The sequence below is a fragment of the Pteropus medius genome, unplaced genomic scaffold (genome assembly GCF_902729225.1).
Source record: "Pteropus medius unplaced genomic scaffold, Ma_sr-lr_union100, whole genome shotgun sequence".
Classification (NCBI taxonomy): domain Eukaryota; kingdom Metazoa; phylum Chordata; class Mammalia; order Chiroptera; family Pteropodidae; genus Pteropus; species Pteropus medius.
The window spans coordinates 15474277-15502082 of record NW_024355205.1 but is presented as its reverse complement, the minus strand read 5'-3'; the positions used below and the strand labels follow the sequence as shown (position 1 = coordinate 15502082).

Below are 27806 nucleotides of genomic sequence, written 5' to 3'. Positions count from 1 at the left end.
ACGGAGTTGCCTATTCTGGATATTTCATATAACATGTGGCCTTTTGTGTCTGGCTTCTTTCATTTACCATAATGTTTTCAAGGTTCATCCACGTTGTAGCACGTATTGTTACTTCATTTCTTTTGATGAGTGAATAATATCCCATTGTTAGATATGCTACATTTCATTTATCTATTCATTCATTGATGGACATGTGGGTTGTTTCTACCTTTTGGTTTTTGTGAATAGAGCTTCTATGAACATTTATGTACATATTATTGTTTGAACACTTGTTTTCAATTCTTTCGGGTTTATACCCAGGAATGGAATTGCTGAGCCATAAGGTAATTCTATGCTTAACTTGTTGAGAAATGGTCATATATATTTAAACAATTATTTCCATGTCCTTATAATGTCCAAATTTAAAAATAAAACCATCGTATTAATTGTGGAGGAGATGTACCTGGATAGTGACATCTGTAGTCACTTTCCTGGTCCCCTGATTGCACAGACAGTGAGGAGCAACCCTTACTAATGACATTCAAATAACGATCATTTGTGATAGGGTGACTGAGAACTTATAATTACAGAGAAGGGTTATTGTGAGTAACACTGTTCATATTTTTGTGTTAATTCCAATGTTGTTTCTAATATTTCCAGGAATTTAGCCAATACTCTCCTCCAAATAAGTATAACCAAAACATACATTATGACACTAATTTAAAATTGAACTTATTTTTAAATGACTATATTGATATTTTATTACTTCTCCAGTGAACTTTTGGTCATCACTAGAAAGAATGAGCCCTGCAATAGCAGTGATGAGTCCGACTCAGCTCCCAAAAGAGAAATGCGAAGACTCAGTCAATCACAAAATCTTCAAGGGAAGTTCATCTGGAAGAAGTCAACTTTTTCCTATCACACACTCTTGATGGCTGCCAAATACAAGCTAGATGTCCAAACAGTAAGGATACAAAGTAGTCAGTATCAATATAATCAGAAATAAATTTGGGACACTTTTTTAGGAGCTAGCACGATTTGCGAATGCAAAATTAATTTTAGAATTTCTATGAATTTTAAATCAAATACATACATATGTATATATATATATTTATACAAATATGTATGTTTCTGCATGATGCTAATGTAGTTGATTTCTGGCAATGATACAGAGTCACTTTGTGGTCACACTGTCAGGGGAAGCCCATGTGTTATAAATAAACATTTGGCTCTACCAAGCAGAGATTTATTAAAAGTTGTACAGAGGCAAACCAAGGAGGCATGCCGCGATCCCCTGCAGGTACCATTCCATGTGCTACCAATTACTTTACAATTCTGCAAAATGCATAACAGCAACCAGATTTAGGGTACAGAAAATTTTAGGAAATTTTATTATTAAACTCCACTAAAATGAGTCTGTTTACATTTTTCCCCCTGAGCAAAGAGGGAAGGGTCTAAGATTATCTATATGTGAATCGTGTATCTCATTGCTCTCTCTAGTTGTCAGTTCTGAATGAAGACCTTCTGGTCCAGCCACTAGCCAACAGCCTCAAGAGAACACTCTTGGGAGAGGGATATATTTTTATCAAAAGGTTTGACTATGCACAGGACCTCCACGCAGTATGTATCAGCTGTCTCAACTTCTTTGAAGCTCTTGCAAGAAGTGGCCTTTAGCAACTTCTAACCAAACCTGACTTTCCAGGATATCCACTGGAGATCTGTTCTAAGCTGATTTCATAATCATGTGTCAGACGTTGGAAAACTAGGGAGCATCTTGTTTCATTCACTACCACTAAATTGAGGTTTCACCGAATAGAAAGCAACTAATTTCATGCAGCCAGTTCTGAGGATCTACCATGAAGTTGGAAGCTAATTTTAGAACATAATTTTAGTCTTAAGGGAAATTCAATACTGCAGACTACGAGTATGAGTTAAAAACCTCTGAGGAGGGTATTTTCATATGAACCGTACTCTTAGAGCATAAATTTTGAAAGATGATACAGGTTACTTTTCATTGATGCTGTTGCTATAACAATATGGATAGTTGTAAAGCTTGAAGAAGCTTGATTTCATTTGTTATCCCGCACCACGGAAACATCTAATATCGTCATCATCATTAACAAATATTTTGGGGATTTATCAAGTCTGGGGCATTGGGCTGGGTACTGAAACTATAAAAAGACTGGTTGAGAGTCTCACAATTTAAAAAGAAATATTAGGAACACATGAACATAACAAAATAGCAATCCAAGGTTAAGTGCGAGATGAGTGGTAACTAGAATCACTGAGGATGTGAGACTTGATCTAGAGGAAGTAAGACTTGACCTAAACTTGATGAATGGTAGATCTAGATAAATGGAGCAGAAGGCACCTAGAAGAGCTATAGATGATCGAAAACATGGATGTGGGGATGAAAATGGCACACTCATAAAGGCAGTGTGGGATAGACAGGCAGTGACAAGGCTATGAATCAAGGGTCAAATTCTGACTCTGCCACCTATTGGCTATATTACCTTGGACAGGCTATTTGACTTCTTGAAATTTTTTGTCCATAAAATGAGGACAATGATAACTAGACTGCCGGCTTTTCGTCAGGATTCTATAAAGTAATTTATTCGGTTATTCTTTTAGTCAATAAATATTCATAAGCACCATAAAGATTCTTATAAAGTTAGCTATTCTTACAAAGAATAAGTTGACCCATTTAGAAAGAGCAAGTCTGTGTGGGAAATTACTGGAACCTGAAACCAGAAGGATAAGCCATATCCAAATACAAATAATAGTCACCATCTATTTATAGCCTCTCAATAACGGAACTGATACAAAGACAAACCAATAACAGAAACCAAATGATGGTCTATTTCTAGTATTCATTATATATATATAGATATACATATATATATGTATATATATATAGATATACATATATATATATATAATTTGTTCAATAATTTACAAGTAATTCCCTATTTTCTTGTTTGTTTGTTTTTAAAGGGTAAGGGAAGAAGGTAATCAAAACATAAAATAAAAAATAAAATAAAAAAATATCCAGACATACAAAGGTTAAATTGGGCAAACAGAGCCCCTTATAAAAATCTGCTTTTTCTAAGCAGTAAAACAAAAATTATTAAAAGGATTTAATATAACATAGACATAGACTTTAAAGTTCTTTCATTCAACACCATTTACTGAGTTCCTACAGGATAGACATCGGATATGCAGTAGAAAATAAAAGACGTGCTACCTGTTTGGTTTAACAGGGGAGACAAACAATAAAGAATAATATATAAAAATACAAATGTGATAAGTGCTATGAAGGAAAAAAAACAAACAGGAGAATGCCCCCCTCCGCCCCTGCCGAAACAATATGAGAACTGCTAATTTAGAATGGGGTGGGGGTCAGAGAGGGCTGTTCTGAGGACACGATGTCTGTGCTCAGACCTAAAGAACAGGCAGGAGTGAGTAAGGTGAGAGGTGAGGATAAAGCCATCCAGGTTTGAGCCCTGTGGTGGGAAGGAACCTAGGCAATGGGGCAATATACATAGTCCTCAGAGACCTCACCACACCTGGTAGCCTATGTTTTTCTTTTTAAATCTGTATAAATCTTGACCATAATAGATGACGTCCAAGCCAACTTAGCCAGGGTGACCACTAAGACCCATTGGCAACTCTTGGAATAGAACTTCAAAAACTATTTCTGGCAGCGAGGCTAGTCTATTTCTCCAGCATACATAGAAGGATGACTGGCAAAAGGTCTCCCAGCTTCACATTCACACAAAGCAACTCGTATTAGGCTCAGTGATTTATAGGAAATCATGTGACTACACTGTGTTCCGAGAATAAAATAATAATAAAGAGTGTAACAAAAGGTGGTAGGGTTAATTTTATTTCCTTCCTAAGATTATAACTCCTCCTCCCTGCTTGAACTAGGTGAGATGGCCAAAGCTCTTCCTGCAGGACCAACTTGGCAAATGCCCACTATTGACCTCTCTCTGGTCTTGCCGAGTCGGCCTTTACCCAAATACAACTCCCACTTAGCATAAATCCAAGGTTAATCAATTACAAGATGCCTGCAGATGTCTTCGCAGGAGATCCTGGGCACACAGGTGCCGTAGGTATCCACATTTACGTAAAATCCAGGAGGCTTGAGAACCCGATTCCACTATGAGCAGACAGCATCTAGTGGGGAATGGTGGCAGAGATAATGCTCCACACCCAGGAGAGGTTCATGGTCCCTGAAAGAAAAGTTTCATTCTTTTCCTAATCCACATGGGGCAGGGGAGGGGACTGCTTAATTTGATTTTATTTTAATCTTACTTTCTGTCAAAACTGAAAATCAGTAGCCAGCCATCTCCCTTAATCACCCTTATTGATATTGATATTGTGATGCTCTATGCCCAGTGAAACACTCTCTGAGAAGATGCTGTTGAAAAGCCCAAACTCTGTGAGTGTGGGATATTAGGAGGTGTTTTTACTTTGACATCCTCAAACAGAGTAGACCAAATTTAAAGGCCAAAAGGAATATGTATGGGATAAGGAAATGCAAATACAATGAACTGAGGACAGGAGACAGAACATCAAGAAGAGAGTAGCCAGGAAGATTTATTATGAGGAAAGGAAGTCAAATCAGAGAGAAAACAACAAGGCGACAGTGGCGGCCCCAACCCAAGGAGTCCGACGCTTTTCCCGACTGAGTAGAGCACACAGGACCTGAATATAACTAGCGTCTGCTTTGGGACAAAAGAGAGAGCAGAGCACACAAAGAGTCTGTCTCAAAAAAATCAGTCAACTTTGCATTTTTTTTTTTTTTCTCTTCAATTTTTCAAATACTCTGCTGGGAAAAAGAGGTGGGAGTTATTGGCTCAGAGTTAGTGAAGCCTGCTCTATATGACCTCAGTGACCCTTGAAGTGTGCATCTGTCACAACAGAGCGCATAGCTTCCTAACACGCTGACTTTGTCTACTGGACTCACACGAGGCCATGGGGTGAAATGCCCAAACAGCCCACCCGGCACCATAGCTACCAGCCTCTCTCCTTCTGTGGACAGAGGCCCAGACATGCAAATCAGCATCCCAGAAGCCTTCTTTCTGCCATTCTTTGGCTTCTGATTTTGTACTTCTTGAGATTCTATATAGAATCTCATCAATGGGGGTAACAATGCAAATATGAGCAAATGTTCCCTTGGATCTTAGAACACTGGAGGGAAAGGGTTTCAGAATAGCTCAATAGCAGCAAAAGCACTGGGTGTTAAACTGCTAATTCTTGTTGGCACAAAAGCTCATTGAATGCCAAAATGTTTAGTTAGAGTCAGGTCCCCACCCCCACCCCATTCACTTACTGGAGTTTTACAAATTAGCTAAGTGTGGCAGCTCAGACAGTGGCTGGTCAGGTTAGGACCCAGCTTCCCTGAGCAGCAGTTTGAGGGCCCTCCAACATCAGGTAACTAGATCTCAGCAGAACTGTACAAAATCCTTCTCACGTGGTGCCTTTCTTGGACCACAAATGGTTTTACCCAGTCACTGTTTACCGCCAGGTTCGCATCTCCTTTATACTTCCAAACATTTTGTTGACGTTCTCTGTCTTCTCCATTCTGATAAGCTTATACCTTTTAATTCTTTTATTATCATTTAAGTGAAATTTCAGTGGTAGTGGAGATAAACATGCGTCTGACTAGCCATATTTATTGGACGTCTTGTGTGTAAGTGGGGGAGTGGGGAGGGAAGGAAGGAGAGGAAGAGGGAGAGGAGAGAGTAGAGAGAGAGAGAGAGAGAGAGAGAGAGAGAGAGAGAGAGAGAGAGAGAGAGAGTTAGTTAGAAGGTGTCAGAAATCCTTAAATACCATCTAATATAAAACTCTAGGTGAATGTGGCAGTCGGTAAAAACTGTCTAGAACAAGGCTTGATAAACTACGGCTATGGGCATAGTCTGACTCACCGCTTGTTTGTGTAAATAAAGTTGTACTGGAATACAGTCATGCCCATCCATTTATGTATTACTATGGATGCTTTTACACTACAATGACAGAATTGAGTAGTTGAAACAGAGACTGCATGGCCTATCTCTGTCCAAATATATTTACTATCTGGGCTTTTACAGAAAAAGTTTGCCAACCTCTGGTCTAGAATATAAGCTGATAACAACGATTAATATTGCAGGACTTGAGATAAATATTTGTCTGTATTTAAAACTTATTTGAAGAATGTTAATATTTTTGGAATTATTACATTTAATCTTGGTGTCAAAGTAAATGCCATGGGCAGGAAAAAAATATTTTATCAAGATATGGCAAAAGGATATCCTTTTAAAGAAAGTTACTGATCCAAATTCAATATCTTGTATCCAATATAGCTGTTAGATAAATGTGACTCACAGAGGGAAATCTGGCAACTCTTCACATATTAAATTAATGTTAATTGACTGGCAGATTTGTTGTTTCCAGTGCTTCGACAAAAATATTCCATTTAGAATATTATTCTGCTAATACTCGGTAATAAAAGGCAGCTATAATTTCATACTACTGGCTTAAGTCCTTAAATTGTACTTCTAAACTAGTCCACATTTTTCAAACTCAAATTTCATCGTCATGATTAAAAAGTGAAGTATCTTGGAAAAACATCCCTTTCCTAAAAGGTCAAAATATTTTTCAACATAGGAAAAGTCCTGGAAGGAAATACATAAAATTTCTAAAGTGGTAAAAAGGTAAAATCAAGGATAATTTTCTTTATTCTTTTCTCTATTTTTCAAATTTTACTGTGAACGTCATACTTTCATAATTGTAAAAAAAAAATTTTAACTTCACGAGGAAAATTTTTCCACTGGGAAATGTATTAACATTGGGCTGTGTTAGTTGATAAATTCAATTACTCTGTCAGCTGCCATCAAGTTTTTATCACAGTGGGCTAGCCTTCTGAGGGATAAGTGCTGAGCTAAGTTTGTTTTGTATATAAAGTGATTTCAGGCAATACCAGCTATAGAGACATAAAATACTCAGAATCTAAGAATCGTGTCTGAAAGCCATTGGATATAAATAAATTGGCACTTAGCTTTGGGTTTTTTTCCTCCAGCTTCCATGTTCCATTTTGAGTTTGGAGAATAAGATCATTCTCCCCACAGGTGACACAGCCTTTGGAACTGTCCTGGGGAGGAGAAGTTTTTGTCTCGTCCACCCTCAGCCCATGTTTTTCCTAGATATGGGAGGTGGGGGTTCTGGAAAGTTATATTGTGCCCTCGTCACCCACCCCATATTCTCCTACAGATAAAAAAAATCCATATGCAATTAATGTCCTTAGTAGCTGAAGCCTACGACGTGGATACTGATTGAATTTCAGGTTACAATTATGAAAAGCTCTTAGAAGTAATATTAGAAGTAATATTTTGGGGAGATGCTTGTCTCATTTAATTCTTGAATATGCAATGAATTGTCCATTATTGTAGAAGAGCCACTTCTGGCTTCCACCCTGGCTGATCCTGACCACCCACCCAACTTCCTCACTCTCACTTCTCCTCCAAGTTTATGAATAACTATGATGAAGCTCCTTTACTGAAAAAGAACTAGCACTTACCAATTTCCACTAATTCAGTATTTTCTTCAGTATATCAAATGTTTTGAAAAATCCCATGCACGTATTCCCAGATAATGATTAACGATTTTGTCTCATTTTTAATGTTTCAAGATATAATTTCTTTATTTGTGGTAGTTTCTGTGGGTTTTCAACTTTTTATGTTGAAAATAAGAAGAAATAAGAAGACAATTAATTTTTCTTTTTCTAATTAAATAAAGGCTGTCAGCCTAACCATAAATGAAAGGTCACATGCAATATTCAAGTCCACTTGACAGAAGGATGCAGATCAGTCACACATTCGTGGAATACACACCGTCTACTAGGTCAGGTTCTGGGCAAGCCTGCTCCTTACTCATCATTTGTTGGTTTGTTTGTCCATTCATTCATTCAACTGTGTGTGTTGAGCACTTGCTTTGTGCTCGGCACGGTGCCAGGCACTGGGGATAGAGAAGGTACAGGGCCTGCAGAGAGCAGAGATGTCTCAGGGATACCAGCTCAGAGCCTCGGTGCTGACTGCGTTTGTCTTAGTTGCTGTGGTCAGGATGCTCCCTCTAACTCTGTCTCTGGGAATCCAAACCCAACACTCTTGTCCCACCCTGGGCCTGGTCGAGGGCCCCAGGAGCTGAGGAGACCATATTTGGTGCCCTGGGCTTCTACTTGCCCAGTGGGGAACTTCATATGAGGAGAGTGAAGGGCTCCAAGAAGCCCCTTTCTATGGCACAAAGAAGTATTTTGGGAAGGTCGTTAGTCTGATGAGGCAGTGACCTGTGACTTGGGAAGGCCTAAGCTGCCTGCCAGGGCTGACTCTGGCCAGACTCACTGTGGCATGGATTTCTCTGCTCTAGTTAACTGGACACCAAAGATGTCTCCCCTGTTCTTCCTCCTGGGATGTCAGTGTCCAGCCCAGGGCAAGTGGGTGCAAAGGCAGCTGCCTGCTATGATTGCTCTTATGATACTGGCCTATTCAGTGGGCACACCCCACCCCCACATTCTGCCTTTTGAGTTCTTGTGTCTCCAGACCCTTATCTGTCTGGAGAACTTCAGCCCCTTCTGTCCTGAGGCAAGGAAGAAAGAGTGAGAACACACAGGAATGCATTTCCAATAGAGATTAAATAAGGCTCCTGCCCAACAAGGTGGTAGAGGTATAGACTTTAAATTGAAAAAGAGAAGAGAGATTCCTCTCAGACTCTTTATGGTCCCTAACTCCCATCACTGCTTCATCTTGGGGATGGTACCAAGCTCGCCCTTACCTAATGTGAATGAGTTGAGAAGCCTATCCACATCTCCTTGTACAAATCTTACGCATAACCAGCTGATTGCATGATTCCATGTCAGTTAGGTTTTGTTTTGTTTCTAATCGTATCTGAGGTGAAGGAAAAGAGTGTGACTAAAATCAGAAAAAGACTGATTTTCTTCAAAAGTCAGTAGGGCCATCATTATAGCATTCTGGTACAGGTCTCTTAATGCCAGCAAAGGTCATTTTTTGATGAGTATTCCATTATCAGTAAAACGCCTTATGGGGATCAGAAGAGTTTGCCAAACCATATCGCTATGGGTAAAGTGAAAATGAATTTGAAACATGTGAATTACATTTCTTTAAAATGTACATGAGTTCAAAAGTTAACAATAGCAATGCTTGACTAAAAGCTTTTGGGAATTTTTTAAACCCCAACTATTTGAAAAATCAGTTTCTAATTTAAACTTAGATGGGTTCCTTTATTCATTATGGCACTAGAATTTACATTAAGGGTATTCACAGATAACATTCTAACAAATCAAGAATGGCAATATGCTATTGCTTTATTCTTTGCTTTGGAGATTTTCTCATGTTTTAGTGCTTTAAATTCTCAAATAAACCCTTTAATTTATATAGTTACTGAATTTTATAAGGACAGAATATTCTTCTTACTGTTGCACATAAATTAAAAATATACAATAGTTCAGAGAATGCAAAATTTAACATGACAAAATTTTTGGAAACATTAACAAACATCTTAAGTGTTTAATATACATTTGACATTGGAATTACAGAGAGATTGTATAATATCAATGTTGTAAGAACACAAAGGATGTCTATGCTCATCTTGATTTTTTTTCTGTAGATTCAATTGTTTATAAGAGTTCAAAGCCTTTGCTAAAAAAACAAATGAAAGAAAAAACCCAGTGTATAATTGAATGGTAAACTGGTATGACTATAAAATAAAAATTCAGTTGAAAGACATGATAGGGATGTAGGAAGTCTTAACTGTCCACATTTACTGGAAAAGATAGTTTTTATTTAAATATTTTCAAGGTTCTTTTTAAAAGAACTTAGAAGAAATCATGTAGATTCAGTAGAGAAAAGATGGCCCCAAATACAATGAATTCAGTTCCTTTTAAAAGAAACGAGGGCCAATTAGGTTAATCTTTAAATATCAATGATAGGTGAATTCAGATATAGATACTCGTTTCAACCCACCTTTCAATGTTTTGGGTTCAAAATATAGGAAAACATATTTTTTGCTTAATTTTAATTCTCTGCATATTTTAAGGGTAATGTAATCCATATGTTGCAAATTCATTTACACAATGTGGCTAAACATAATTGAAACATATTTGATACTTGTAGGTCTTTTAAAGCTGTTAAAACTACCATGTTTATAAAAAGTTAGAAGGTTACACACTAAAAATTCAAACACATATCAAGTAGAATTTCCTGTCTTTGAAGCCAATTTATCTTTTCCTATGAGATGAATCTAAGGACAATGGGAACCGCAAATTGAGTATCACAAACAGTCCAGATAACTGAGTTTGGTATCTTTGAGTGTCTGTGAGAAAAAAAACAGCTCATCTCTTCAATTACGAGGTGAGGATTAAATTGAGTCAGTTAATTAAACTACAAATTCAGTATAAAAAAGAAAATTCTTTTCTTTACTATTGGGACATGCTAGAATGTCTCATTCCTATAATAGTAGTGCTTCTACTATTAATGTACACATGAATCACCTGAAGGATCTTGTTAAACTATAGATGCTGATTCAGCAGGCCCAGGATGGGCCTAAGAATCTGAATTTCTAACAGGTACTCAGGTGATATCAATGCTGCTGCTCCCTGGACCACATTTTGAGAAACAAGGATCTGTTGCAGGGTTTCTCAACCATAACTGATATTTTGGAGGGCTCTTCTCTTCATTATGAGATGTTTAGCAGTATCCACTAGATGCCAATAGCACCTGCCTCTCTTCTCTGTGTTATAGTAACCAACTATGTCTCTAGACATTACCAAAAGTCCCCAACCCCGGGACAAAATTGCCCTTGGTTGAGAACCACTGCTCTATTGTTATATTTAGTGGTTACATGTTTGTTGCATAACATCAACACCCTTTTTTTTTTTTTTTTGATGAACTAGCTTCAGTGAGTACAGCAGTCATCAACCAAATAAACGGCTTTTATTTTTCTCTCATAAATTATCATCCTTATATTTATGGAGACTGGATTTTCACGAGGGTGCTCAGAAGTAAATCTGCAAACCACATTTAACAATTGTGAGAATTTTCAGGTATAAATATCTGAAAAATAACTCAACTACTGGATTTATTTTATTTCTGTTTGTTTTTTCTCCCTTACATTCAGTGACTTGTCTTTTTGTTTCATATATTTTATAGGTGCTCATACACAATTTGAAGTAAGATTGGTTTCCATTAAGTAAGGTAAATAAAACAATTTGAATAAGAATAGACCAGCCAGGGTAGGCACAATGCATTAATTTGCTGATCATAATTGGCTCTTCGATAGATATTAATATATTTGGGCAGAAAGTGAGACAATCCTCAAAAATATTGAACAATTTGGCCATTTTTTTCCCCAACAAACTGAAATAAATTGATAAATACAGAAGTCTAGAGAAAGGACAGGAAATTAATATACAAAAGCAGTGTTTTTTTTTTTTTTAAACTTTATATTGGAGTTATAAAATTAGCAATAAAGTTGAGGCTGGTAAAAGAACTCAGCCAAAAAAACAAACGTTTCACATTTTGTTGGCTCAGACATAAGGCAGTTAGAAATAATTAACTTAGAGCATAAAGGACCTTTAAAAGGACCTCAAAAATGATCCACCTGAGTGTTTTTCAAGTTTCTTTAAGCCATAGAATTCTTGGTTTAAACAGGAATCTATCGGGAAGGCCAGTGTGTAAACCCAGACAACTCAGAGCTGCTCTGTTTGCAGGGTAGTGTGGGGAGGAGGTCTGGGGCCCTTTGAAGGGGCCTCTGAAGCTCTTTAAGGAGACATGTTGAACATCCATGACCCTGTAATACACTCTTAGCATAAGGGGGAGGAAGTGGTGGCACAAGGAGATGAAGTGACCTGTTTTAGCAATTGAAAACTGCCCAACAGCAGAGTTGGGACTGAATCCCCATTCTACAGACTCTGGTTAGACAGGATGCTGGAGAGTCTGGAGTTATCACTTGGGTCAAGTTACCAGCATCTCTCTCTATTACTGAAGCCAAATACTCTTGTTAAAAAATTTCTAAACCTTGCAGAGAGGTATATTTCAAAATATGCAAGTTTCTCCTTCCCACTCCCCTTTTCCTCAACTCCCATCCCCAAAAGAATATATATTCTTTCCCCTGTCCTGGTTCTTCTTAGCCAGCTCTATTTTCCCTTTTATCATAGCGTTAACACTTTCCAATATCCTACATACTTTACTCATTTATCATTTCTATTGTTTATGTTATGCCTTTTCCCTCTAGAACAGCCTCTGTGAAGGCAAGGACATTTACCTGTTTCATTCACCGATGTTTCTCAAGTTCCTAGAATAATGCTGGCATGTAGCAGACACTCAGAAATATTTGTAAAACAAATGAATAAATGAAAAATGAATAGTCAGGATGAACAGGCACAGCACAGAGAACTTTTATGGCAGTGATGACCCTCTTCTGTGCAATACCACAGTGGTGGATGCATCCATACAATGTTATATTATTCAGAGCTAAAAGGAAATTAGCTACCAAGTTATGTAGAGACATGAAAGAACCTTAAATCCATATTACTAGTGAAAGAAGCCAATCTGGAAAGCCTGCTTAGAAATTAGGAGGTTTGATGTGACAAGCAGAATCGCACTCAGAGTTTCTGCAGTGGTATTACATTTCCCACATTTGTGGCTTGTTTTAATGGTGGCATAATATTTTAATGGCTGTTGGATAACTGATGTGAATATTTTATCTGAAAAATGATGATTTTCTGTAAAACGATTTATTTTTTTAAAGTCCACTGATTTGGGTGGTAAACACACAATAGAATATACAGATGTCAAATTATAATGTACACTTGAAGATTATATAATAGTATTAACCAATGTTACCTCAATAAGCTTAATTTTTAAAAAGAAAACAAATTAAAGTCCACTGAAACTCTTTTTTCAATTTGCATTTTGTAATTTCTTACTTGTCTCTAATGTGGCCAGGGCAACAATGTGGACAGAGAAAATCCAGGAATTCGGTATCCTTTATTTAACTTGTTTTCACTCACTCCAACTGAGTCTGCCAACACAACACGAGGCTCTGTCTGCTTTAGATAGACTCATTTGCAGTTTATAAACATGCTCCTCTCTGAAAATGGACCATAACACCAATAAGTGCCTGCTAAATTATCAAATATCTGGACCCCTGATTGCCAACTATGTAATTGCCTGTGTTTCGGGAAAAATAGTTAAAAATACTTTGTCATCTAGAGTTTGATGTTTCTTGTGGAGCAAATGAAGAAATTACCTTTTTTTCTGGTTGTTTTTGTTTTTCCTTTTCCTCTGTCACAACAAAACCCTTTTCTCAGTCATATAATCTCTTTTTCGTTTCCTGGCTACCAGCTAGCTCTTCATCACCAACATTGCTCAGAAATATGGATTTGCTCAGGCTTTAAATGAGATTTGATAATATCCAGGGACCATTTTTTTTTCTCCCTACAGGGCATATACTGCCAGTTTCACAAAAGAAGTAAATGGGAAAATAACATTCACTTTCTTGAAATTCGGTTTGTGGCAAGCCGGATCTGAATGTAGTCTTCTGCTGGGGACCATCAGTGGCTCAGAAGCATTTTGTACAGCACTGTATCCTTGGAGTGAAGACAGTCTCCAAACAACAACAACGGATGACTGATGATAGTCTCTGAGTACCAGCTCCTCTAAAAATAGCTAAAAATACTCCTATATATATGAGTATAATGCCATATAATCTTCTATTTTAAAAATAATACATTTAGAAGAAAATATTTAAAAATATGAAATATGTCACAGCAAATTACTTCTGCTCCTAAACCGCTTCTTCCTTGTCTCCTTCTCCTGTTAATGTGGCACCTTTAGGCGAGATATACTCACCCAAAAATGTACTCCTGTGCATTTTTGCTCCATTTATGTATTTACTTTTGCTTCTGTTTATTTATTAGCAAAGTCCCTTTAAACTTACTAGGGACATACTCAAGGTGGACACTATATTAGGGAAACTGACCATTTCAAAGGGCATGGACAACTCAATTCATCTGCAGGCAGATAATTTCCCCTGGATTTTTATACAAAATTGCCCTAGAGTGTACATGTGCTTACTAGTCTTACTTTGAGCTGTTTCCTAGTGGGATGAACATACATTTTATTCATAGATAAACATTAGATAAACCAAGTTGCAGAGAAGCAACGTATCCCTTTGTCCAATAGCATGGTTAGAGCATTTTTTCTCTAGTTATTTGAACAGTCAAAGAAAATTAAACTTTTTTTTAAGAAGGAGGAGCTTTTGAAAATATAATTAATGAGAAATAAAGTTATTTGATGTCCTCTAGTGAGACTTTGCAACATGTTACATTGTGGATTTAAGTGCATAATGTCCTTACTGGTGATGCGATTGTCTGCCTGGGCTTTGAAACTCCTCTTGGCTGGGGATGAACAGTAACCTGGTGTTAGTAGAGAAATTTGGAGGGGGGTCTATAGATCTCCCTTTAGCCTTATTATCTGGATGTTTCTCATGGGCCATTGCAACTGACCGGAACCAGGATATAGGTGGCAAGAGAAAGTAAAGGGGAGAAACTAACTGCCATTATATCTATCTGCTTTTGACTTAAATCCACTCTTTGGAGAAAAGGGAACTGGAGAGTAAGGTTATCCAAGATAAATTCCAAAGTACCAAGAAAAATTCTCTGGAAAAGTTTTTCCTAACAAGTGTTAAAGAGGGGGCCGAAGGGATCACTTCAGTAAAATGAGGCTTCAGAAAAATTGTAACATCTTTCTATTGGCTGTTTTTCCCTCTTGAATTGTGAGAAAAAGCGTTAGGATTTTTGTCTGCCTCCAAATCTTACAACTCTCCCCATGGATAAATGATGCTAGTCCCAGAAGGAAACTAATCTATTTTTAAAAAGAAATAAAACTAATCTATTTTTAAAAACCTCCACCAGAACCATTCAGTGGATGAGTATTATCATTATCATTCCCCAGATCAGACCAACTGAGCGGACAGAGGTCAGGACTACTGTTGCGTTTGCCCGCTCTGTCATCTCAACATGAGGCTAGACTTGACCACAAGCAAAATTTCAAAAAGGAAGCTTCATTTGTAATTAATTATGAAAAAAAGCACCTGCTTCTTGATAGTTACAATAAATTTTATTTTATTTTATTTTTGTATATTCTCCTATCCGTTCAAGTCAAGAAAAATCAACTCATGTGGGTCTATTAGAAAAAGGGATATTACTGGCTTTAAAATTATCTTTCTGCAAGTCAGGCTTGCTGATATTTTCTACAGATGGGATGTATTTTCACCCAATCAGGAAATACTTCAAAGCTAACCAAAGCAGCATTGATGGTTTCTTATAAGCTTTTATATCATCCTTTATGGAACTCCAGTGATGGGCCAGATTTTTAAGGATGTATTTCAATATCATGCATTTTTTTTAAACCTCTAATCATTTTTGTTCACATAAATGAATACCAGTGATTCAGATTTTTAACATGCCTTTTGGCAGATGAACTAAATTCCATTGGTCTTGTATGTAAATATTATCAGGCAGTGATGTTAGACCATCACTCTGCATATGAATACATAATTTGCAGTGGTTGGCAAACCTGCACCAGTGCCAGAAATCTCTAAGGCCCAGGAGAGAATTACTGACTTAGGAATAACAGGCTCTTTCATACCTAAAATGACACTGTTGACCCAACCTCAATAAGACCTGGCATTTGACAATTTTCCCAGACATGATGATAGGTTTGTGCTGATCTCTTTCTTTATACCCCATTGTCTGTCCCCACTGTGATCAATATCATGCAATAATAATAAAATAGCTGACTGGGAATAAAAAAGCTATTTGTGACCTTGATTCACCACATACTAAATTCTCTATATAGTGACTAGTTAGGTACTTGTTCCTTCAACAAAGTTTATTACTGAAATGTTGAACCACATGAAAGTGACGTCAAAATAAGAAAGTTGAATATGAATTTTTTGCATATGATTCAAACCAATACCAAAAGAACTTCTTTAAAAGGTTTTGTCATATTTTTATAAATGGACCTTATAACATCAGTCTAAAATTATTACTAACATTTTGTTTTTTTTTGTTCCCTGCTGGCTATCTGTCTTTTTTAACTTTAATGTTGTGGAAGTCTTTTTTACATTTCTTCCCTTTGTTTCTTAATTACTTTGTGTAATTTAGCAAGAAAGACCAAATACCAACAACCCATTAAACATAACATGATTTCTAAGCCTAATTTTTTCTTCAGTAAATTTTTAAGGAAAGAAACGCGATATTGTTGAGCCGAATGAACTCATCGGAACAAGCAAACTTGTGTCAGCCAGATGACTGCTGGCATTTTGCTGAATGGTTTACACCATCTCTGAAATAATAACAATGTGTCCCCTGCAGTCAGCATGAGGCCTTTCTTGGTGGATGTATTTACAGTGAGTCATATAAATCTTCTATCCCTCACACACATATCTGTGCAAGGAATTTCCCAGAAACATCCAGGAAATTACAAAAGTATGAATGAATTCCAAAGTGTCAACTTAAAAAAAATACATATTCAGTTTTAGGTCATTCCTGGTAGGTAACATGAAGAGAAAATACTTTTTTTTTTTCCAGTAAAGATGATAGATTTAATATTTTGAAAAAATCACCAACTCACCTAGTTAACTCTCAAACTCTCAAAATAATTCAAGGCAATAAGAAATAGCATGTATTTTTGACAACTAGATGCTTGAAGTAATTCTGCAGGACTTCTTCACATTTTCACAAGATTATAACTTACTATATAGCATATCTTTAATGCTTTAGGCTAAACTTAAAACAAACAAACAAACAAAAAACCCGACAAAAAGCAGAAACTGTTCTAGTAGATAAAAATGTAGCTAACTTTATATTTGCTACAGACTTTCTTTGTCAAACTGGGAAACTCACTTAACCTCTCTTATTTAAATTCTCTAATCTGTGTATTAAATACATCGATTATTAATGAAATGGGCAATTGTAAAGAATTTGTATTAGTCGAGTTTTATTGATTTTAGCTATTCTCAAGTTCTTGTATACTCAATTATCCAAAACTTATATTGACTATGAGTAATATCACTTTTACTGTTACTATTTAAAAAAAGTTTTAACTATGGCCATGCTGCCCTGAACAAGCCCGATCCCGTCTGATCATGGAACCTAAGCAGGGTTGGGCCTGGTTAGTACTTGGATGGGAGACCACCTAGGAAGACCAGGTGCTATAGGCGTAAAAAATAAAAAATCAGGGATTGTAAGCTGACAAGGTCCTTGCAATTTGTGAGGTCAACCAAGAGTTGCCTCGGCTAAAAAAAGTTTAAGGAAGGCTAATAAATAAATTAATGTAAACACCTTTGAAAACATCAGATTCTATACAGACATGCTAAATAATCATATTATCAAATCTTCAAATCTTCCCTTTCCCTTTGTTATCATGAGACTATTTCTTCTGACTTGGAGTGAGAGACAGAACAGACAGTAAAGTAGGAAAAACTCTCCCAGTTTCTAAACAAGGGGATGATAGTAGGTGGTGAATATGGATTGGATTCCCTATCCTTCAGCTGTGTTTCCTTCTGGAAGATGAGCTGCTCAGCTTTTTCAGTGAGGCTTGCAGCCTATGAAAAGACGTCATGTCCAAGGAGAGGGCTAGGACCTTCATCTACATCTCAATGGAAGAACATGGTTGCTACCTGAGAATGACCGTAAGAAAGACATAATTGGTCTGACAATGCCTTCGGGTCATTCAAACTCGTTTAACCCACTACGAGAAAGGTGAGCCTGCACAGGGCACTCTGCCATGTTTAATACCTGTGCCTCAAACCCATCATCTTTCCCAGAACCAGGACTAGGGTGCAAAATGTAAGGAAGCATCGGAAAATTTAATACTCAAGATAAATAATATTTTAAAAAATCAAAATGCAAAAAGTCCACGATGAACGAAATATCAAAACTGAAACTAAAGATATGATCAGTATTACTACTTACTTATTTTGCCTCATCTTCAACATGGCTCAGCAAGAGATTGCTACTGATCCCGTCATAGCTTAACATTTTACCGAGCTTTTGGGGCACCTCCTTAAAATGCGAATCCAACGGAAATCTCAGCCCCTGACATCCTTTTCTTATTTTGTCCTTTGTTTTCTGACTAGCTCAAACTCTCACTGTCTCCTGACCTGTATCACATCCTGATTATGGTTTCGCTCTTTTCTTTCTATATTCTAATCTCCAGGAAGTCAAGGATTGTGTCTGGGCCATAGATGAATCTCATACAAAGCTGAATAGATTGCACAGCACCGGGCACACAGTAGCAGCTTTATAAGTGATCGCTGAATGAATGCGGAAAAAAATCTCTTGGAGCTCAATGTTGTGCATGGCTTCCTTGCATGATTAGATGGATGGAAAAATGCCTCTGGCTGAACTCCTACCCCAGAGCCTGTTTCGGAGGCCACAGATCCCTTTCCAGGATTTCCTCAAACACTAGTGTCAGAGAACCAGGAGCAAGATATCTTAAGGTTTAAAAAAATCAGATTTGGTGGAATAAAGCACCTAAGTACGTTCAAATGGGAATCAAAGAGATGGCTGACCTCAATGGAATAAGAAAACAATTAAAATAATGTAAAGATGTTTTCAAAATGATCTATTTTGCAAGCGATCAAGAAAACAGCTTGGCAATTTATATCATTTGGGCATTTTTTTTTTTTTAAGCGATGTCTGAAGTTTCGCAAGTTTGGGGAGTTCAGAGCACTTACCTTCAATGGTGCATTGATCGGGAACTGGGATCTTCTTTCCGATTTCCACAGCATATGCTTTCACTTGACTGAGGTTTTCCTTTAAGTGCAAGTAGAGCTTATCTTGGTATTCTACAGGACTGGGAGTTGTCTCTGGAGTTTCTTTCTGGTAGTTTTCTTTTACTGTTTCTGGCAAATTCTCTGATTCTATATGTATAATACCTGGGTGTGAAACCGAAGAATTCCCCAGGTGTGATCCATCAGCGTCTGCTTTAAAGGGTGACTTGTCATTTCCTTGGTGAAGTGGGTCTGTTTCTGAAAGAGAGATGCTGGCTGGTAGGTCTCCACTCTCAGCAACTTCCCCATCATCTGAGCTTATGTTCTTTGTTGGCACAGTGTGCAAAGCCAAACTCTTTGACCTACAACACAAGCAAAGGGAAAGCTGAGACAGTAAAGGTATTGAGCTACCATTTACTGACAAGGAAAAGAAACAACAATAACACTGGGGCAAAAATTACTTCCTGTAGAGTGTGAAACTGATCATTGGTACTATTTGATAAATTAGATCTGATAAAACACAGACCACCAAGTTAAGGCCAAGACAGACCTTTGAAGATCTAGGCCACCTCCCAAAACAAAGATTTAGGAATCAGTTACATAGCAAAACTGGCTGGGAAAAGGTGGACTTACATATTTATATTATTTTTTCCTACTTTTGCTTTAACTTTTTCATCAGAAATCAAGAGACGCTTTTGTAAATATCATTCTCAATATTAGCATAGAATTTTAAGTGTTTTTAAAAAACCACACTTTTTTTTTTTTTCCATTCAGATTCTCCTTTTAAAAAAAAGTGAGATTGTTTGGATAATGAAAGCATTGTGAATGACATTTCATTTGTGAAAGGATGGCATTTTAGGTGGCCATAGATAAAAGAGACTTAATAATCACCCCAAAGAGTGTGATAACAAAACTAATAGCAAACATGAAGCTACTTTAAAAAACTAGCTTAGCAATATTTATACCTGTTAAATCTAATGTCTTTTTTTTCTTCTTTGGAAACTTGGCCCAAACTATATCTTCCGACAGAGCCAGGGGTATTGCTCTCAGAATTTATTTTGTCTTCGAAAGCCTGTATCTTAACTTGGAGTGTTTCATGGTCTTCATTTTCAGCTATGCTGAGCTTGGGTCCTTCTAGCTTCTCAGGGAATTCGATTTCAGTGCTGGTTTTTCTCCTAAAGGAATAAAAACCATCGTATTAGATGCTGGTCATATATACTTTTTGGAATAGCATTACTTTCTAACTGCTTTTTATTCAGAACTAAAAACTTTACTTGATAATTTTTTATTAATCGTTTAACAAATATTTATTGAGTGACAATTATGAACATAGGTCTTTGAAATTGTTTTTATAGCATATTCTGCCTGAAATTTAGAAGCATTAGTGTTTAAGTCAACTTTGTATTAGAAATACATGAAAGGATTTAGAGACTAAAAAGCAGTTTTCATGGTCATCTACCATATTCTTATCTAGTGCTCCAAAAGCATGGCTTACATATAAAATTCATGCCAGATATTTTCTAAAACATTTACATGCGCTGATCTGTTTGTACTGAAATTGATAGAATAAGAGCATTTCAAATGGACCATGTAAACTCATGGTTTTGTTAATTTTATGGAAATCAGTGTGTCTCTTTCATCTTACAAAGCAAAAAACATCTTTCTGAATTTTATTGTTGGATGAAAGAGATTTTCCATGAATGATATTAATAGTTCCAAATATCTTTTATAGCAGAATGTATAAAACACTCAAAAGGCTATTTAAATTACCTCCTTTAAGGCAGGGGCTATTTGTGGAATAACTTTGGATCCCCTCTAAGGGCTTTAGATAGAGTAAGAGCTGAAGATAAGCTGCAGAAATAGCTCACTGATGCTAAGGCATTGAATGATTATAGAAAATAAGTCTGCATTTATCTTCCCTAACCTGCCTTCTAATACGAGCCAGCCTAGATCTACTTTTATTTTTATTTAACAGTCACTATCAATCATATCATGTGGAGTTAGTATTAAATCTTTCCTTTTAAATACAAAGGTTAATAATCCCTAGAAATCCATTCACCAAGATGGCTTAATGATTCTGTTGATTTGTGCGTATTTACTTGATTTTCTTTAACATTTTTCATAGAGTTTGAGGAAAGGTCCTCAAGCTTATAGAAATATCCTGACTTTTGCAAACATAAGGCTACTTTCCCCTAAGGGCCAAAGTAAACCTGGCATAGTATTTAGGTGAGGGTGAGAAAATACATTTTTTAATGGTACTGCTTTATTTTATTTTATTTTATTTTATTTTATTTTATTTTATTTTATTTTATTTTATTTTATTTTATTTATTATTTTGTTTCAAGTATACAGTACATTGGTTAGACATTTATATAGTTTATAAAATGATCCCCCTAATTGCTGTTTCTCTCCTCTGGCTTTCCACCTAGTCATTACATTAATGCTGACTGCATTCCCAGTGCTGTGCTCCCCATTCCTGTGACCATCTATCAACTACTAATTTGTACTTCTTTAACCCTTCACCCCATTCTCCCAGCTCCCCAAACCCCCTCTCCTCTTGCCGTGACCAGATTATTCTCTATATTCGTGAGTCTGTTCTTGATTAGTTTGTTCTTTTTGTTTCTTAGATTCTGCATATAAGTGAAATCATATGGTATTTATCTTTATCTGTCTGACTTATTTCACTCAGCATAATAACCTCTAGGTTCATTCATGTCATTGCAAATGGTAGGATTTCATTTTTTTAATGGCTGAGTAATATTCCATTGTATATATGAACCATAACTTCTTACTTTTCTTACTTATGGAGATCTTTTTTTTTAAAATTATTATTTGTACTCTTCATATCAATTTCTCTATCTATAGTATGGAGAACACAACTGTATTTAACTCATAGGCTGGTTGGGAAGATGAAATGACAGGACTAGAATGAAAAATTGCTCCTAGCGCATAACAGGCGGTCAATAGATGTTAGATTGTATTGTTATTGTCATTAATTGTATTATTATTGTTCCTTTGGAAACTTACTCTGCCCTGTCTATACCTTGTGTTAATGTGTAGAGAAAACATCAGTGGTGTAGACACAGGCTGATCAATATTCCACATTTTGGAGGGAACTGATGTCCCTGGAGAATGTGATGGTATCAGACTTTAGGAGAGGGCAGTCACTAAGGTCCCTTTCTCTGCCACATGTCCAGTTACCAGGTATCAGTTAGTAAGCACTGTGGCCTTAGTGAGCGAGGGTGCTTGTAGCTGGGCGTAGACCGTCCTTCTCCTTCAGATCGTATATAGCATCCCTCTGAGGGGACTTTGGGCATGCAAGAAGTTAAGAGTTATCCTTGGACATCTGCTGACCCCACGAGGGGCAGGGCAGGTGTCTCTGGGGTAGGTTGCCAGGTAAAATGCAGGACACCCAGTCAAATTTAAATTTCAGATAAAAATTTTTTTAAGTATAGGCATGTCTCTAATGGGATATACTAAAAATGTGTTATACTATACTAAAGTAATTACACTTATACTGAAAAATTATTTGTTCTTTATCTGAAAATGAACTAGGTGTCCTGTATTTCTATTTGTTAAATCTGGAAACCCTATTCTTGGGTAAACCCTGATGCTTGGAATACAGGGTCCTGTACTGCTCATTTTTGTTCCCCTGTGCCTGGCACAGTGCTTGGCACACACAGGTACCTGAAGTGTTTGTGGAATAAATGAACTGAGACTATCTTGATTTCTGATGCCAGCTTGTTCTCCCCTGACCCCAACCTTCCGAGGTCTACCAGATATTCACGAGGCACTGGTCACTTCTCTTAGTCCTTGGGGTTAGTGTCATTTGATAAATATTGAATGTGGAAAGAAGCAAGGAGCAAGAGTGGGAGTAAAAAGATTTGTGAAAGGCCAAATAAGAAGAATGAAGAAGGAACAATCAGATAAAGCTCTGGACCAGAAAAATGATCTCTAGATATGAGGCCGATGAGTAGGATTCTTACCACAAAGACTTCCTCTTACATACAATCTTTCTTGTTTTCATGATTTGAAGATTTATATAACAAGGAGTCAGGATAAGGCATGGTAATAAAGAGTCACCAAGGCAGCCAAAGCTGCAAGATGGACTAAAGGGCCCTTTCTGTCACTGACCATCAATTCACCAGGGCTTGTCATGCAGTTTTGCTAGCAGGAAGTTAAGAAAGGTTTTGGTTCCAATAGGTCGAAAGGTCAGGAAATGGTAGGTAGATGTTCAAGTTTAAAATAAACATTCGCTGCCCCTTCACCTCTCCACTTGGTTTTTAAATTTAATATAAAAAGATAGGAGAGAATTTGTTCAAAAACAAAGAACTTTTCCAGAGGTAAACTGCATTCCTTCTAGAGCAAGGAAAGGCATCCCATATGTGAAGCCACTGGTCCTGTGTGCCTTTACTTGTGGGGGATGGTGGAGGTGAGGCCCAGTGGGCTGGGGTTGCTATTTCTTTTCTATTTGTCACTTTTAACTCCAGAGGTAATGTTACAGAAATCTTTGTCAGAGTTCTGTAATCCCCTAAATATTAACTTGGCTTTCACTCAACACACCACATTACAAGAGGCTCAGATGATTTCCAGTCTGAATGATTTCTGGTCTCTGTTGCCAAAGTAAAGTTTTAAAAAATACCTCTAGGCATGCCGGGGAGGCCTAATTACCTCCCTCTGTGTGAGCGGGACTCCCCTTGGAAACAAATTGGCCCTTGGGTAGCTCTCTGCTCTCACTAAGCTGGGAGATGAGACTATAAAGCTGGCAGGCGTCAAGAGATTGGCAGCCTCTCTTCCTGGCTCCTTAAATCAAAGAAAAATAATATTAGTTAATGTTTGACGAGCTTGGCTTACGATCCCATGTCCAGGATATGTACTCTTGCAGAGTTGAGCTTGTTAGAGAGGTAGGACAACATAATGGATCGAGTCCATATGGGAGCTCTAAATTCTTAGGATGCTATATATTCCTTACTCTTCAGCAATTTCTTGGGTCATTAGTCATCATAAGGATGACAGAGATGATCCCCCAGCTCCACGGTGCTATCATCTGTTTTGGAACCGCAGTGAGTAGTACTGCTGGACCACTGCACCCGAACACTAAGGGCAAGGCTTGAGAAGCCTAGGTTCTTGGTACTCTGTTCTGCCTCAGACCTGCTTCGTGGGGAAGAGCAGAGACCAGCAGAGGCCCTGTGATACGGGGACCCAAATGTGGTCATGCCATTGAGAGAACTTTGCTGAAATGAAATGACTCCATAGTTTATTTTAGTCACACAAGATTTTAAAAGTGGTTTCAAAAGGAGATGGTTGTGGGTGTATGGACCGAACATGGCCTTATAGGGAAATGTCCTAGGCTCATGTCTCCAGTATCCTGTTTATTAGGAATGTGGCAAACCTCTTTCTGACTCTACATCTCATTATTGTCATATAAAATGGGATGATCGATACTACATCACCAGATCTCTGGAAGCATTATGTAAGATAATACGTTTGACTGTGTAGTCCATACAGAATGGGCATGAAAAAGTCAAATAGTAAAATGGGAGTGGCTGCTGCCCAGTGTGGGCATTTGATACTGAAAGAAGGTGGCTTGTGCAGGGGATGCCAAACCTGGAAGATAAGCTTCTCCTGCTCAAAGCCAGAGAAGACCACATAGTCCTCCCAACCACCACGGCAGCATCCTACAGAGTATAGGCTAAAGGCTCCCTGCTTTGTGAGCTGGAATATGGAAATATCGTACTGCATATATGAATTCTGAGCTATTACAAACAGAGAGAGAATTCCTTGCAATTAGAATAAAAGTTTAAAAGCCCTGATACAGGGAAGTGATCACTGTAATGCAAATGCTCAGTCATTTGTTCACTTTTCTTTCAGCTGACATGAGGAAGAATAGGACATGGAAAAAGGATGAACAAAGTGCAAAGCCCCTGCCCTTGCTGCTCAAAGTGGAGGCACTGGACCGCAGTACCAGCATTACCTTGGAGGTTGTTGGAGATGCAGAATCTCAGGCTTCACCCAAGACCTACCAAATCAGAATGTACGTCTTAACTCAATCCCCAGTTGCCCTACTGACACATGCAAGTTTGAGAAGCACCTGCCCATATGATGACATAACAGAAGATGAAGCAAACAGGGGCATTTTCCCTTGATCAAGAAAGGCTGCTAAGGGTTTCCCTAATTCTGCAGGGAGATGAGATTTAAAACAACGTGCACCTTATTTGAATTGGTGCGTAGTAAACAGAATGCAGTTCCCGCTTCGTAGTTTCCCCACCCGTAAGCCTTCCAAGGTCTTTACCAATTCTGAGGTAAAACTACCTTGTCAGTTTTTGCCACTGATAAATACTGGTTCACATGTCCCCCAGGTCTTCAGTCAAAGTTCCTGAGACTAGAATGGGCAGACTGGATGAGCAGCAACTTGAATAGAAGCTGCTGGATCCTAACGAATTGCCATCTAGATGTGGCACAAGTTACAACAGCACTTGTAAGCCATCAAGGGCTGTAAAAATGTAAAGTAGTAATGTCATCAGAGCACCATGAATCAGGGGTAAGAACTGTGAAAACATGCTCCTCTTTTCTAGGCTAATTTTATAGTCTGGGAACATAAGCAGGTCACAGGGTCTGGCAGTTAGGATTAAGGCGAGGGTAACTGCCATGAAAATGCAACCACTGGGCCTGAAGAGGAAAAAAGTTAACACGTGGTCACTCGTCAGCTTGATGAGCAAGAAGATGGTTAAGCTTTCCTTTCTGATACATCTTTTGATAGGCTCCACCCCAAATATCATACCTTACCCTATTTTTAATAGGTAAAAACATAACTGCCCAGAAATAGAAGAATATAGTTAGTCAAACACACTGATGACTGAGCTGGGGCTGGAATTCTATACACAATCCTGTGATTCAATTCCTAGTCCACCCAGAATTCAGCATTTACCTCCAGCAAAGTCTAGTTGACAGCCTTCAGGCTGCCAACTAATAAAAAGTCCACCTTTGGCCTGATGGCAAATATGAATACCATTAAGAACTGTTTTTCCTCAGCTGAGCCATTCCACAATAGCTGTATCTCAGTTGTGGCTGACGTGTTGTGTGTTCATGACCTTTCATGTATTAAATCTCTTTTATTTTTAGGTCCCAAAGGAAAGTTTAGGGAGCAACATAATCGTGATTAAAGAGAGTTCTGAGATTTGTCCAGGCTCAGCTGCATCGAGGATTTAAGGCAATGCTTTTCTATCATCCGCGTTTTGGTTTTTTTAATTTTCATGTGTCACAGACCACTATTTTTGTAAAATGCAGTAAAAATAAATTACCAGAGTAATAAAATGAATAAAACAAAGACATACATGGTATAAGCCCACCGATCATACATTTGGGTATTGTAGCAATGTTAAATTGCTATAAAAGTTCTAAACGCTTATTTTCGATCTATATAATAACCTTGGTGCAAGCTGGTAAAGAACAGTTTGCAGATGGATGCTGGTTCATGAGCTACGCTTTGAGTAGCTCTGGTCTAATGGACGTGCTAAGCGAGATCACCTGCTAGCTTGCCACCTGAACAGAGCACTGATGCTGTTAATATTTACTGAGGGCTTTCTATGTACTAGGCAGTCTCTATTCTAGTCCGCTACATGAATTATTTCTCACATAATCCAGTAGGGCAGGCCCTATTACCCTCTCCACCTACAGATGGAGAAACTGAGACATAGAGATGTTGAGTAACTTACTGAAGGTCAACTAGTAAATCCAACATTAAACTTCACCTCCAGAGCTCACCCACTTCACAGCCCTTCCCTACCGTCTCTCAGCAGGTGTTTGGTTCAGGTGGCATCTGAATTTACCCCAGGAATAAGTAATTCATATTATGGATTTTGTGATAGTCACACGAATTATTGTACCCTAATATCGCTGAATGGCATTCCGTGGGAAGACATCAGAACAGAAATGACATCTAATCACTGAGCAACCCTTCACGGTGATCTGAAAGATAAATTTTGGCATCCCCTTTAACCAAAACTGGAAAGGTGTTCAAAACTCAGGAAACGTCATGCAAATAGCAACTTCAGAGTTCAATTATGATTAATACCTAAAAAGAAGAGGGAGCGTTTGGGGAACCAAACCAGCATATACCAGATCATCAGGGTCAAGTAAGAACTGTTTCAGCCTCAGCTGTCACTTTTCCACAAGGCCTGTAGGGGTCAAGTCCTTCTCACTTCTCCCTCGGCCCATTTTTTCCTTCCCTCCAGGTTAAAGCTTTGGTGTTTGGTCTTGTTTGAAATGGGAAACCAAGCCATAGGAGCTCGATGAAAAGCTCTTTTCCTTTTCGGTGTGTCTTGTGTTTTGAACACCACTGTGTTACAGGAAAGGGGCCTGGTTCCCCTGGCAAGGCTGTGTTTGCGCTGCTCACACCTCTCGGCGGGGCTGCCCTGCCTGCACCCCGGCCCTCGTGCCCACACCTGCATCAGCCCCTCTGGGCCTCGCACTCCCCGGGCTTGCTTCATTGTCTCCAAAGCCGATAAGGATGTCTCCCACCTACATCTCTTGCCGATAAAGAAATTCCTGAAATACCTTTACAGACCTTCACATCACCATAAATGCTGCTTTAAGGAAGGACAAATGGTGGAGTAAATGAACAACAGATGGAACATAAATGGTACCACATGTCAGACTTAACCTCTTCGGTGAGAAGAGGGGCAAAGAACCAAAACCATTCCTTCCTTCCCTACGCAAGGAATAACGACAGCCATGGCTACTGCCACAGACGGCTCTTATGATATTCTTTTTATACAAGTGACCAGCATAGACCTCTCTAGATTGAAAAGAGACTCTTTTAAATTAAAACTCTGGTTACCTTGGTGGGGCGAAATCACATTTGGCTTTTTCTAAGCAGGGGGCAAGGCTGACCAGAACATCACATGTTTTTAATTATGGTCCTGAACCTCCTCGTGTATATTCCCTGAGCCAACAGCTGCTCTCAAAGAATCAATTTCTCTTTGTATAAA

The 27806-nt window shown here is 38.0% G+C and overlaps 1 protein-coding gene, 1 long non-coding RNA gene and 1 pseudogene across 14 annotated transcripts in view; 2 read left to right on the top strand and 1 right to left on the bottom strand.

Annotated features, from left to right (window-relative positions):
- The window catches only part of VEPH1 (ventricular zone expressed PH domain containing 1), a 184503-nt gene that overhangs the window by 59659 nt on the left and 97038 nt on the right, over window positions 1-27806 (bottom strand). For 12 of the 13 annotated variants that reach the window (XR_005651754.1, XR_005651753.1, XM_039857868.1 and 9 more), the window contains 2 exons: window positions 19782-19991; window positions 18781-19178 (listed from right to left, as the gene is read on the bottom strand). Coding sequence is in view for 11 of the 13 variants with exons in the window: in XM_039857868.1 (XP_039713802.1) it covers window positions 18781-19178; window positions 19782-19991 (608 nt within the window). In the remaining 2 variants the exon portion in view is untranslated. Of the gene's footprint in view, window positions 1-4065; window positions 4215-18780; window positions 19179-19781; window positions 19992-27806 lie in introns of those variants that run through there. The other variant, XM_039857874.1, reaches the window with a different exon arrangement.
- LOC120598801 (uncharacterized) lies at window positions 287-27100 on the top strand. The gene is made up of 4 exons (XR_005651756.1): window positions 287-323; window positions 754-943; window positions 24688-24850; window positions 25939-27100. It is a non-coding gene; the product is annotated as an uncharacterized LOC120598801 (long non-coding RNA).
- LOC120598989 (uncharacterized) lies at window positions 17144-17262 on the top strand (annotated as a pseudogene).